This window comes from Peromyscus leucopus, chromosome 1 (genome assembly GCF_004664715.2).
Source record: "Peromyscus leucopus breed LL Stock chromosome 1, UCI_PerLeu_2.1, whole genome shotgun sequence".
Lineage (NCBI taxonomy): Eukaryota > Metazoa > Chordata > Mammalia > Rodentia > Cricetidae > Peromyscus > Peromyscus leucopus.
The window spans coordinates 171,183,209-171,197,188 of NC_051063.1; the positions used below are offsets into that span (position 1 = coordinate 171,183,209).

Sequence of the window (13,980 nt, forward strand, 5' to 3'; positions counted from 1 at the left end):
TGCAGGTCATCCCACATGATTTCACAATTTTAGTACAAAGCTGCAACAATTAAAATAGTCTACTACTGACATAAAGGCAGAAATACACATCAGTAATATAGAATTGGAAAGCCCAGAACTGCTCATGCATACTGGCCATGATTAAATTAAAGATTAGTTGACATGATCAATATGTGTATTTATGGGGCACACTTTTGTGTATATATTATAATGTGTGTCTTATCTGAGCAGTTGACATATCCAGAATTTCATCTGTCACATTTTATGTTTTTTAAAAACATTCATTTCTGCTGGCACTTTTGAATTAATTGGTGTGAAACAGAGTTGTTCTATTGAGTTACAGAAATTGGAAGACATTCTTGCTGTCCATCTGACTCTCTGTGACCAGATGAGTTCTGATCAGTCTGCTAAGATTGTTTAATGATGGATGAATAATCAGTTAAACAAGGGATGTTGGGAAGATGTGATATCCAGGTAAAAGAATGAAGTTAAGCCTTCACCTAACAACATACAAATCAACTCTACCTGGATCAAAGACCTAAAATGGATCAGAGCTGAAAGTCACCAGACTTTTATGAGATAGGATGAAAGCATCTTGAAATTGGATTTCAAATGATGTCTCTGTTATGATGCCAGATGCATCATATGGACCTTTTGGTGCTTATATGTCTCTGCAGAACAAGCAAGTTTGGTAACTGAGGAGGACAGAAGAGGGTGTTGAATTCCTTGGAACTTCAGTTACAGACAGTAATAAATTGCAATGTTGTTGCTGGGTATTGAATTCCTGTCTTTGGAAGAACTGCCAGGGCTCTTAACTATTGAGGTATCTTTCCAGTGATATAAACCACACACACACACACACACACACACACACACACACACACACACACAAACACATACACATACTATTGCACATCACAAAAAAACAGTTATCAGAAAAAAAGAGTCTTGTAGAAGGAGGTCATGCTGTCAATGCTAGCATGAGGATAAGAAACTCAGAATATGGGGCACCAAAGTGGCTCTGTTGGGAAGAGTGCCTGCTATACTTGCTCCCAGTACCTACCCCAACTGCCAAACAGAAATAAATGCACTAACCAATGTGGACCACTGAAATGGCTTAGCAGATAAAGGGCTGGTTCACCCACCTGAGTTCAATACCCTTTCCCTGGAGAACTGGCTCCCACAAATTGTTCACTGACCTCCACTCATGAGTGTGGGATACACACACAAAATGAACAAATACATAAATGTAGTAAGAAACTCAATACAGGTCCTTTCTATCTATGGATTTTATATTTATGGATCAAAACCTTGGAAACAAACTACTTGGAAAAGTATGCTTACAATGAAAAAATGTATTGTTTCCTCCTATCATGGTCCTGTACTGAACACGGTAAGACTAGTGTCTATGCAGTATTCATATTAGATATTGGAAATAGTCTAAAGAAGTTTGGAATGTGTGTGGGGTCTGTGTGTAGAGAAACATGAATATTTTACGACATTCTGAGGGTTGACTGTGTGTCTGACTCAGACACTAAACTCTTAATCACTTTGCATTTCTATTTGCTATATTAACATCTATTGTTGTTATTATTGTCCAGGTTTCACAATGTAATCTGGGCTGTCCTTGTGCTTCTTTTTTATAGAGAGATTTTCTATTTATTTTACATACCAACCACAAATTCCCCTGTCGTGCCTCCTCCAAAGTGCTTCCCTCCAATCCACCCCTGATTCCCACCTCCTCCAAGGCAAGGTCTTGCATGAGGAGACAGCAGAGCCTGGTACATTCAGTTGAGTGACCTTGTACTTCTATGCCTTCCACTTCATGCTCTCTCTCTTTTGAGACAGAGTCTCACTATGTATTTTGGGCTAACCTGAAACTGGCTACAAAGACCAGGGTGGTTGGGAACTCTTAGAGATCCAACTGACTCTGCCTCTGTTGTGCTGGGGTTAAAGGCATGCAGCACTCTGCTCACCTTGCTTGGTGTTGTATCATGAGATTAACATGCATCCATCACCAAGCTGGCTGTATTTGTAACTTGAACCATGTTTTTCCCCCTGTGACTTTTACCCATTCTCCACTTTGTTGATAAAGAAACTGCCCCCATCCCCAACACTATGGAGTTAGTGGGCAACAGAGGACACTCACCTATTACGTCCACCGGGGTGTGGGGACTCTGGTTACTACCGATTCCATTGACTATCACACATTGATAGTACCCAGAATCCTCTCTCCTGGCAGGGACTATTTGGAGGGTGCGGTTGTAATCAGTCAGAGTTATCCTATTCGTGATCCTCACCATCTCGCCATTGTAGTACCAATTAATGAAGTTATCAATGTCGATTGACGGGCACTTCAGAAACAAAGAGACTCGGTCATTATCTATGGTTTGGTTGATTTTGATGAAGGGTGGAGTCACTGCATCTGTGGATAAACAAGGGATGGGGCCAGCTGAGAGTATGTCACATTCAGAAATCTCAGACAGCTTCCAGGGTCCTTAGAATGAAATGGCCCTCTGCAAGATCACATGTTTGGGTTGAAAATATGTTCTGCAAGAAGAGAGCTGAATCTTACTTCATCAAGATCAGTCACAGTGACCCTGACTCAGGGTATTTGTGTGGATTCCACGCTAGGAGCCTCTTCAACCCACATGTCCAGAAATCTCATGGTGGGGGGGAATGTATTTCCCAATGATATTTGTGGGGATTCTTGCTCACAGTTTCTGTGAGTGTGAACAGTCAGGTCTCTCTTTTATGAAATGGCCTTCTGTTTCTTTTTTATTAAATAATTTGTTATGGGGTTAAGATGGCCCAGCTAATCTTAAAGGTGTTAAAGGTTAGACGTCAGGACTGGGAGAAATGCCTAACTGAAGAAATTCTGTTTGTATAAAAATTGTATTTTCTGCCCCATGGATATGGATTAAATACTACAGAGAAGAAGTGAATAATCACAGTGCTGACCACAGCCTGACACTCTAATGCTCACTAATGATATTTTTGAGACAGGGTCTCACTGTATAGTCCTAGCTCTAGGAACTTGCTATGTAGACCAGGATGGCCTCAAACTCATACTATCTACTGCCTCGCCCTACTCAGTGCTGGCATCAAAGGTGTGTGCCACCACATTCAGCTTACATTTGTTTTTTGGACCTTGAGAAGAGTAAGGAAAAGAGCATCATCAACTGTCAGTAACATGGTTCACCCTGACTCAGAACAGGGCTCCCAGGCACCTTCTCAACCCACTCTCCCCATCCCATGGAATCAGAGCTGAGCCAGCCACGCCACCCATGAGACAAGAACAGACCTGGGAGCAGAGGTCTAGTCTCCATGTGTGGGGGTTATTCTCCTTCAATTTGGAGAATAAGAATGTGAGCACAGTTCAAAGCCCTGGGTGTTCCTTATAAGTCATGGAGGTCATAAAATGAAAATGGAGGGGACAGGAAAGCTTGTGTTAGGCAAAGAAAGAAATCTTGATCTTGAGGCTCTCCTAACCCTGGAGAGTCCCTCCACTACCAAAGGCTTTCCAAGACTGGAAAAACCTCCTCCTCTCATTTCAAGCTCCATCCCTATCAGCGAGAAACCAGAGAACAAGGAGGCCATTAGACATAGGGGAGCAGGAGACTTGGGGGAAGACTGAGTTTTGCTTGTTCCCATAGACATGGGCTGGAAATTAAATGCTTCTGCACCTTCCCAGAAAACTGAAAGACTCTACTGCAAACTTGGTGCTGATATTTCAGAAATCCACTTACTAAGAACTGTAATGTTCTTGACTGTGGTCTTACAGAGGACAGTGAAAGCTATAGACAAGTCAGGTATAAGATCCACTCTTATTGGTATTGATGTAGGGAACATAGAGCTCTTGGGAGGATGACTGGAGCTCTCCATTGACAAACCAAGAGTACTGTGCAGGTGGGTTAGCATCTGTGTGGCAGGAGATGTGAGGTTTGCTCTTAAATGGAAATGAATATTTAAGGGGGATATGATCAGGACATGTGGACCATCTGAAGCAAACAGAATAAAGTCACATGTGATGTCAGAAGAGCGAAGGGAAAATCCTATTCTGTAGAAGGACATAGTATCCTTTTGAGCTGTGCTTTAACCTTAGTTGAGCAGGTCCTACCCAGAGCTAGGGTGTAGATTAGCAGAAGAGTACTCATTCAGCATGCACAAGCCCTGATCTATCTCAAGCACAACACACAAACTTCCCAAATGCACACTCTTGTGTACACTGAGCCTGAGCCTGACATGAACCCTGTCTCCATCACCCTGAGCCTCTCTAGGCAGAAGTCCCTGCAGCCCATTTAAGTTCAATGCTGGGCCTGTCTACATGTGCTTGGGCTGGGACAGGATGCCCTGGCAGCCTAGGTATCTGTATGGTAGGTCTGTGTCATGAACCCAAGGGGACTGGGACTGAGGATAGTAGATCTAACCCTCTGTATTTAGGCAGTTGAGGCCAGGATGAAACAGAAAATAATTAATGTTCAGAGGGACTTGCAGAGAGCCTCACTGGGTTCCAGGTTCACATTTATAGTGTCCTGTGTCAGTCCTCACAACACTGAGTAAAGTGAGAGTCCTATTGTCCTCAGTCAGCTTCAGCCTGTCCTCTTCTGAGAGGCTTTGGCCATTTATCCTCTGTATCGAGAATACAGGTTACTGTATTCTGAGGCTTAGGTTCACACATTAATGCTACTGAGTCCTCAGCATCCATGGGATTGGAATTGTTGGTTGTGATGCTGGGCTTCAGTGGCGGTGCTGTGCTGACCACAGAGAGATGATTGCCCTGTGTGGTACTTCTGATTCTTGCAAGGGCCTCTTATGACCAGAGACAGTCTCTTAACTTCCAGCCAACCTAGATCTTTAAAGAATCAGGCAGGAAGCAAATTACAGGCAGATGGAGTGGCTGAGTACTCAAAGATAATTGGGCCTCCTGTGCTGTGTATGGGAGAAGAAAAGATTTTCTCATGAATGAACTGAACTGCAGTGTTTGGTGATGGTCAGACTCAAGACTTGGAATCAGAGACCTCATTTTATCTCCTGGTCCTCAGGGACCCATTGCCTGCCTTGAGACACAAGGTTTGAGTTTCTCCAGCTACAGTGACCTCTCCTGTTCAGTGTAAACCAGAGCCCTCCAAGCCTTTGCTGTTCAGGGCTGTCCTATAGATGGCTCATGATTATTCTTTTCCTTGAGCTTCCCTGAAAAACCTGACAGCCTGTCAGAGATCTCACACAGCTCGGGATCTGGCTGACATTTAGTTCCGGCTGGGCCACAGGTGGGCCATTCTTGTCATGTGTTTGATGTTGATTGACTTGAATCAGGGAGTCCTGGTTCCACTAAATGGTCTAGAAGAGTGAAGGTACCTAGTACCATTTCCATGGTGGGGAGGCTTGAGATGTGACTGTGAACAGATAGCTTGTGCTATCTACAACCTGTGTAACCCTGACTCAGTGACTGTGTTTCCTGTCTCAGTTTCCCTATAATAGGATACATGGTAAATGATCATTGCCATGCCTGCAAGTTAAACTTAAGTGTGAACAACAACCTTACCTTCTACCAAGCAGTGTCTATTAGTGTTTGCCTGCAGGAAATAATACCTAAGCGGGACCATGAGAGGCAAGCAGCTGCCATTTGTACACTTTTCCTTCTCTTTTTTTTTCCTTTTCTGTCTCTTTAGGACTCTTGACCTTCCTGGGAGGTCTCAGAAGACCATCAGAAGGTCTGGCTGATTGCCTTTCCTACCTCTCCACCTATGCTGAGCACACTGAGTCTCAGGAGGAGATGCCCAGGTGACCTACCTCAGACATGGCTCTCAGAGGCTGACTGTCAGCAGGCTCCCAGTCTACAATCCATCATTGTCCCCTGTCAGCTCCAACAGGAGATCAAATTCCAACCCAGTCTACAAGCTTTTCAGAACTCCTGGTCCAGTCTGGCATGGAATTCTTGAGCAAAGCTATTCTGGGGTCACATCTCTGTGAGACTCTCATGGTTTCCTCAGCCTGGCCCTGCCTGAGTTCTGTCTTCATCAAGGCCATGATCATGATGAGCATCTAAGACCCTGGGAAGAGTCTAACATGCCTGAGCTCAGTTACCTCAACCCCTCTTCTCTGAGGGTGGATTCAAGTGAGGTATCCTGACTTATTGCCATTTTCTCCATTGTGTGTCCTTTACTAAATGTTTGTATACAATGTTGGGACCACGACACAGAGTCATCCAGGAGTGACAGCTCTATACCTGAAGTAGGATTAGTTCCACCCATGACCCAGAGGTTACAGAGAATTACTTACAGAATACTTCAATTTTCAAAGAATAATAAAAACTAGCAAATTGTAGATTCGTCAGTTTTGCTATGTATCTTCCTCTGTCATCCTTACTGACATTCCTGAATAGTAGGGATCCATTGTTGTACATTGTTGTTTTATCTTTGTATTTATCATTATATTCTGTTGAATTATTTCGTGGAGCATATGAGGCTATGAAAACTTCCTCCTTGTACCAGTGAAAGCGAATGAATTGTAACGGCAGATCATAGGCAACTAGAAGAAAGTTATTCCCTACAGCAACAACGGGTGGAAATGCTTTAGCAGTGAAGTAGTGGGCAGCGGTAGGAGAATCCCAGTAGGTTAAAAGAGAGACTAAGAGGGAAGAGAGAAAACATCAATCAATATTAGGACATTTGCTTTTGGTAGAAATTTGAAATGTGAGTGTTTAACTCTCAGCTTTGGTGTGTGTGTCCTGGTGAGGGGAGGTCAGCAACATCACCCCCATTCGTCAGTACCCCCTGAATCTTTCCACTGTATGAAACTGGCTTCATAGTGTCTACATAGCTCACCCCTCACTGCCCTCAGCTCAGATCCCTAATCACACTCAGAAACCATAGTGTAGGCATGTCTTGTCTGATCTCCTCCTCTACAAGACACTGTGCCTTCATTTTCTGACCTTTCTCTGCTCTGTTTTCTCTGAAGTGCTTGTCAACCCCTGGGCCCACCTTCTAGATTTCCTTGCTGCTCTGTCTTCCTGCCAAATAGTAGCAGGGCTTTCTGAGGAGGACTAGTTTAATTTTGGTTTAAACCTCTCTACCTTGAACAGGCTCAGATACCAGTGAGCAAATGAGTGTCCCAGAGCCTGGGGTTTATTTGAAGGTTTCTCAGGGTCCTACATAATGATGTTGTTTACTCGCCCACTTTGAGTTTTACTTGGAGAGTCACCCTGATGGAGTTGTCAACTTGAGTCTTCAGGATACAGTGGCCAGTGCTGATAAATCTACAATGGGGAACAACTGAGTTTTTCCTCCCCACTTCCCAATTCCCATCCACTGTGAGCTTCCTGATGGTCTCAGGCTTCAAGCAGAGCCAGATGTCATTTCTCAGGCTCTTTCCCTCTCCCAGAAGCCCCCATCCAGTCTATGAAATGTCCAACTCTCTACTCCTGAGGAATGTCTCCTCACCTGTGAGCAGGAGTCCTCTCCAGGAGACCTGTCCTTTGTGGAGAGGGGCTGAAGTAAGCAACATAGTTTCTACTGTAGGCTAGGCTCTTCCTCTGGAGAGGAGGTTTGTCTCTCAGGCTGCTAGCAGCCAAGCTGGGCTCCTCTGGTGTCTGCTCTGCTTTTATTGCCAGACCTCAGCCTCCTCCCAGAGGAGGGCACTTCCTGGAGTCAGATGGGCTGGGGGTGGAGTCTGTGTGTGTTCATTGCTCTGTTCTTCTGTGAGTGCTGCCTCCCATCCTTCTATTCCTTTGTTGTTCAATGTTCTAGAACATACTTTGAGCCGAAAGGCTGAGAAGTATCCTGTGTCCTGAGCGAACAGCTCACCCAGGGCCTTGTCCCTGAACTTCCTATAGCCAAGAGTGTTTTTCCTTGAGACCCCAAAACCTAGCAGAGCCCAGTCTGCCCTGTGATCTCAATGCTCAGGGAAGGTGGGAATTATTCCCAGCAGGGAGTGGCAGTCTACTCTAGGGGCAGGAAAAGGTCCAGCTGAGTGATGCCTGTGGAGGGCCCAGACCTGTCATCACTAGTGTCACCAGTCAGGTGTCTGATGGAGGAATACAGGTTATCTCAGGGGTTCATATTCTGCTCTGCAGGAGGAGGTGACCTGTGTGTCCTAGGAAGAGGACCCTGTGCTCCGGCTTCTTATGGAGGGCACCAGGGAGACTCCTCCACCCCCAACTTCCTTTGCTGGCTGAATGTGATTCAGGTCTTCCCATGCCCTCCTCACCTTTCTAGGATGCCTTTGCTCTCCTTGGTGATTGCCCTGTGATGGAGGAGATCCCTGTCTTTCCTCATGGGTGATGAGAGGATGGAGGGGACTACATAGGGTCTCCTTGAAGAGTGGGGGTCTCAGTGACAAAGGAAATGATTAAGTGAGGGAGCTCCAGGTCTGTTGGAACTGGGATGGAGACAAGGCTGCAAGATAGGTTGTCACCTCAAAGAGTTTTCCCTGTTGAATATGTGGTTTATTGTCGCCCCCTGGTGTTCATGAGGAGACCTGCAGCTCATGTTTGGGCTAGTATGAGGATGGTAGCCAAGCTCCAAATGCTGGAATGAAGCTGAGCACCAAGTTTCCCAGGAAGGTCCCAGTGTGCAGCTGCCTTTGAAGATCTAGGTAGACTTTTGCTGGAGACTATAATAGCTGAGGTGAGACTCACTGCCATTTTGATCTGCAGTTCCATGAAGACTGATGATGTTGAGCCCCCTTCCCTATGTGTTTTTATTAGATTTTTTGTATATGTTGTTCAGGGCAGGAATATCCAAGTCCTTTGCTAACTCTAAAATAGTTTTATTTCAACTTTAAATTGTAAAGCAAAGTACATTCATTCACTAATAATAACACATCCTAGACTTACAACCTAAAATGAAAACCAAACCAAACACTGCAAACTTTTCAGTGTTAGTAATTCCTAGTGTATTAGTCTTAGAGATTCAGGGGTAGTAAGTCAGTATTGTCTGGAATTTTCAAAAATTACGCAATTATGAAGATTTAAGCATGCTTTTTAAGCCTTCAATCACTATTATTGTTATAGCTGGATTTCTTGTTTAAAAAATAATGCACCCTAAGTTGGTAGCACCTACAAGAACTGCATTGTACAGGGACATTTAAAAGATAGTAGATGTAACAGTCTTATTAAATAAGAAACACAGAGCCAAATGCAGAATTAAAAGCCCAAGAGGTCAGAGCAGTAGCTAAGAACTGAGACTAAAACCACCTTCTTACCCCTCACTGCCACTGCCGTCCTTCTCCTGAGAAAGAGACCTACTTCCTGTGTATCTTTTTATTGACTTCTGTTCTGCCTTCTCATTGGTTGTAAACCCAACCACATGACCTCCTCGTCACTGCCTATCTATATAGACTTCCAGGTCTCTATAGTTGGTATTGAGATTAAAGGCATGTGTCTCCATGCTGGCTGTATCCTTGAACACACAGAGATCTGCCTGTCATGTGATCGGGATTAAGGGCATGTGCTACCACTGCCAGACTTCTGCTATGGCTTGCTATTAGCTCTGAACCCCAGGCACTTTTATTTATTAACATACAAATAAAATCACATTTCAGCACAAATAAAATATTACCATATTTCCCCTTTCTATTTTAATAAAAAAAGGAAAAATATTATAACTAATATAAGAAAAACTATATACAAAAGTACAATAACTATATACAATATATACAAGCAATAAATACCTAAACAATGTCAAGCCCATTTCCATTTGACAAACTCAGAGAAAATAATTCCATTATCTCCTCTATCTTAGTAAGTCCAAAATGTACCTGATTCACTTTCTATCCTAACTTATATTACTAACAGAACTATATTATGTCTTTCAAATTTATACACTTACACCTCTTTAGTGCATTTCTTTTCTGAAATTCTTAACAAGGAAAACCATAACTATCTAAACTTTAACTAACTATAACTATCTAACCTTCAACTCCCTCAGAGACTCAAGAAGGAAATAATATTACCTAAAAAATTAAAAACAGGAGGTGCACACAAGCGGCTTCCAAAAAAAAATGTGAGTTGACAGAAACAGCCAGCTGCCTGGACAGTCACCGGAGGTTTCTCTGCAGTGTTAGAGCATCATCTTCAACCTACAGGCTTAGTGTATCTGACAGAATCATTTGTGAAATACGATGTACACAAGGCCAACAGTTCAACCTCACATTTGATGAGAACAGTCCATGTACCAGAAACACCTGAATTCCACTAGTGTCCTGTCATGATTCAGGATTTTCAATTCTGGAAATTTTTTATGTTTTTTTTAGAATTCAGTTGTCCATTCTTCTTGTCTTGTTTGTGTGGCTTCATCTCAGTATCCCATTCTTCTCTGCATCCCTTTCTTCTCAGATTGTGGGTGGCTTCAACTATTTTATTAAATGCCAGTCTACCATTGAGAGGTTAGACTCTTGTCAGCTTAGTTACTCTTTCAAGAATAACTGTTTCAGCTGTTGTTCCACTGCACATCAGAAGCCATCAGTCCACTGCAAGTTCAGCTGCCTTTTAAGAAAAGGGCACTGTACCTTTTCCAGATTGCAAAGGCCACTTCAGGGATGGTGCCATATTGTCCTGGCCTCAGAAGATGCCTTTTGTTAAAGCAACAACCACACTTGTCTTGGCAATCGGTAGTCCTTTGTTTCATGTCCTGTCTGTCCATTTTGTCCTGTTTGTCAGCAGTTGATTCAAGGATACTTTGTTGTCCAGTAGCTACCTTTTGCCACAATGAAAATTAACTCCATATGCAGTTTCTTCAATGCCCATATTTTCTTTGAAGTAGATTGGTACTGCCAGGAGCTGACATGTCTCATAGTCATAACAAAAAAAGAAAAAATTTTAAATGCAATATTCTATAGATCTCTGAAGGGTTTGAAGATGACCTGTCTATCTAAAATATATCTGCTCAATCTTGAAAACATACCTAATATAACTACAAGTTCTATTGTAATGTCTAACTACTAACTTTAATTACGTTATATCTTAATAGTTGGTAATAATAGCATTCAAGAATCAGCAAATTGCATTACATTGTTAAATGAATGGTATAAGTACAATATCTTGAACAAGATTAGAAATATACATATAGCATTTTCTATCAATCTCAATATATATAATTTGTATACAATATACAAAAATCCAATCCAATGTAAAATATTTAAAACTAGTAATTGTCTTTTAAAAGTAGATTCAATAATCTATCTTTTTACCTATTTTGTATCTGTATCTTCTCTTTATTTTTCCAAGTAGATTCAATAATCTACCCTCTATTCTATCATTTCCATATATCCTTTTTTAACAAAAACTTCAAATCTAATCTCCTTTGCTTAGCCCTTTTCCTAACCATTAACAACAACTTGTAACCAACCCTCCTAAATAATGAAATTTATCCCAGACACAAAACCCATTAGAAGACCAAAAAAACCACCAGCCCCACAGCACCTCTTTGGGAATATGGGTGTCATATTCTTAAAATTGCTTCCTGTTGGATATGGGTGAAGGTATCTTTATTCTGAAAAGAAAAATTTTGGTTAATTGTATAATTCTAGGAAAGGTAGCTATATCCTTTGTTGTCCAGTCTGAGCATAATGCCAAAGTTCAGGGCTTATCTCAAGTCCTTGTTCAAGTAGTCTTTGAATCTGGAACATGTAGCAGGAGTCTTAAAAGTTCTTATTAATAAAATCAAACCTGAGCCAGGTATTGGGGTGAACTGGAAGATCAGAGAACCAGAACAAGCCACAGCTACCTCACCTCACCGGATCCTCAGCTGGTCTTGTTTCCTCAGACTGGAGGCCTCTGAGTCCTCATCCAGAATGGGTCTCAGCTAAAGTGCTGCTAGAAGCCTGAAAGCTTAACCAGGCCAAATGCTTAACCAGGCCAAATGCTTCTAGTTTCTGGTCCTCACGCCTTATCTACCTTTCTGCTTTCTACCACTACTCCCTGGGATTAAAGGCTCCCTTTCTGGGATTAAAGGCCTGTGTCACCATGCCTGGCCATTTCCACTGTGGCCTTGAACTCACAGAGATTCAGAGGGATTTCTACCTCTGGAGTGCTAGGATTAAAGGCATGAGGGCCAACATTTTCTAGCCTAAGTAACTAGTGGCTTTTTGTTCTCTGACCCCAGATAAATTTATTAGGGTACACAATATTTTGGGGGAAAAATACCACCACAGGATCATCTCAGCTAGCCATCTCAAAATGGCTCTGAGCAGTTTGTAGTCCAAAGCTGATCTGTAGATGATGTTTGTCAGCTTAGTGGTGTTATTATTATCCATGTGGAATTGTTGTTGTTGTGGGGCTCCATCTTCTTCCTAGAGACTTCAAATTTGATGTTAGGCCTGGCCGTAATTTCCTGCAGAAAACTGATAGAGACTTGAACACAAAGACATGTATAGGCAGCTAATTGAAGCCTTTTTCTAGAATTAGTTAGTACTCTATATAACCATTAATAACTTAACAAAGTTTAAAATGTGTATATATATATATATATATATATATATTAATCTTGTAAATTTTGATATAAAATTCAAACTTTAAGAAAAGCTTAAAGAATCAGAATAGAAACAAAGAGTTGAGATTAGTAGTAATAGAATAGTCCCTTAATTAATTTGGTTTTTCTCCTGTCCCATATCAGAAGATGGCTCTTTCTTCTGGCATGATACCGGGAGTTTGCATTTTCCTTTTAACAACATGCTTGAGTTTAAAGAAGGAGAGATCCATTTTCCAACTCCAAAACCAGCTTTAATTTTTAGTTGAATTGGGACTACAAGAAGACCAATAGTGTTAAATTACTTTCGAGAAGAACAGAAACAAACATTTAGGAAGACTTGTGAAATTTTATAGATGATATACCAATAGGCCATTTTACTCTTTTTCTTGGGACAGATGATTTGTCCTTTTTCTTCAGTTGTCTCATTTGTTCAGTGTTCTTCAGATTTCTTAGCCTTCATTCTTCTAAAAGACAAAAACAAAAACCTTTCCCTAACACTAACTTTGGGGAGGCTCCCTTTTGGCAAGTTACTATCTGATTAAATGAAAAGGCATGTAGTAATGGTATAAGTTAGTTTAAATTGGATGATCATGCTGGTTGATGAACTATCACCTCTTCTAATTAAGAGGCCTGTCTTGTTCAAATTGAACCTTTATCAATTTTGATGGTATCCACAGCTTATCGTCTCCTGTAGAAACAAAAGCAAAACCTCATCCCCAATGTAACATATATCCTGGTTTCCATTCTGAGGTCAGCACATCCTTAAAGTATATAGGCTCATTTAATTCTGTAATTTTTTTCTATTATCCAATGTCTCTCTCTAGCAGTTGTTCCTTTCTCATTAGAATTGAGAAAATTCAAATTTAATAGAGCATTATGCGGTCTATTTCTGGGGGGGTTGTTACCTCTTTCTGTTTATTTAGCATATCCTTTAGAGTTCTGTTTGATCTTTCTATAACTGCTTGACCTGTAGGACTATGTGGTATATCTGTAATATGTTTTATATTGTAATAAGCATAAAAACTGTTTTATTTTAACACAGACATATGCTGGAGCATTGTCTGTTTTAATTTGTGCAGGTATACCCATGATAGCCATAACTTCTAGCAAATGAGTGATTACAGAATTAGCTTTTTCAGAACGTAAATGGCATGGTGTACATATTTCAATTTTCCAAATTCTGCAAAGTGAAACACGTCCATCTGCCAGATTTCATTCCTCTGAGTACCCTTTGGTTTATATCCTGCTGATAATGGCATCTGATTGTAAAAGGAACAAATAGCACATTTCCTTACAATTTCCTTGGCTTGTTGCCAGATTATGAAAATATCCTTTTTTAAACCTTTACTATTGACATGATTTTTTTATGAAATTCTGAGGTCTCCAGCACATTTCCTATCAATAATTTATCAGTCTCATCATTACCTTGTGCTAGAGGGCCTGACAGAACCTTATGGATTGGGATGTGAGTTATATATAAAGGATGACTCCTTTTCCTGATTATATCTTG

General features: G+C 41.4%; 1 protein-coding gene across 2 annotated transcripts in view; it reads right to left on the reverse strand.

Moving 5' to 3' along the window:
• LOC114687429 (carcinoembryonic antigen-related cell adhesion molecule 1-like) overlaps positions 1–7,703 on the reverse strand; it is a 69,188-nt gene extending 61,485 nt beyond the window's left edge. For both annotated transcript variants that reach the window (XM_037201485.1, XM_037201483.1), the window contains exons 1-3: positions 7,443–7,703; positions 6,283–6,630; positions 2,150–2,425 (exon numbers count right to left, since the gene is read on the reverse strand). In XM_037201485.1, coding sequence (XP_037057380.1) covers positions 2,150–2,425; positions 6,283–6,630; positions 7,443–7,506 — 688 coding nt within the window. In that variant the 5' untranslated portion in view covers positions 7,507–7,703. The remainder of the gene's footprint in view (positions 1–2,149; positions 2,426–6,282; positions 6,631–7,442) is intronic.
• Between the last annotated feature and the right edge of the window lie 6,277 nt (positions 7,704–13,980).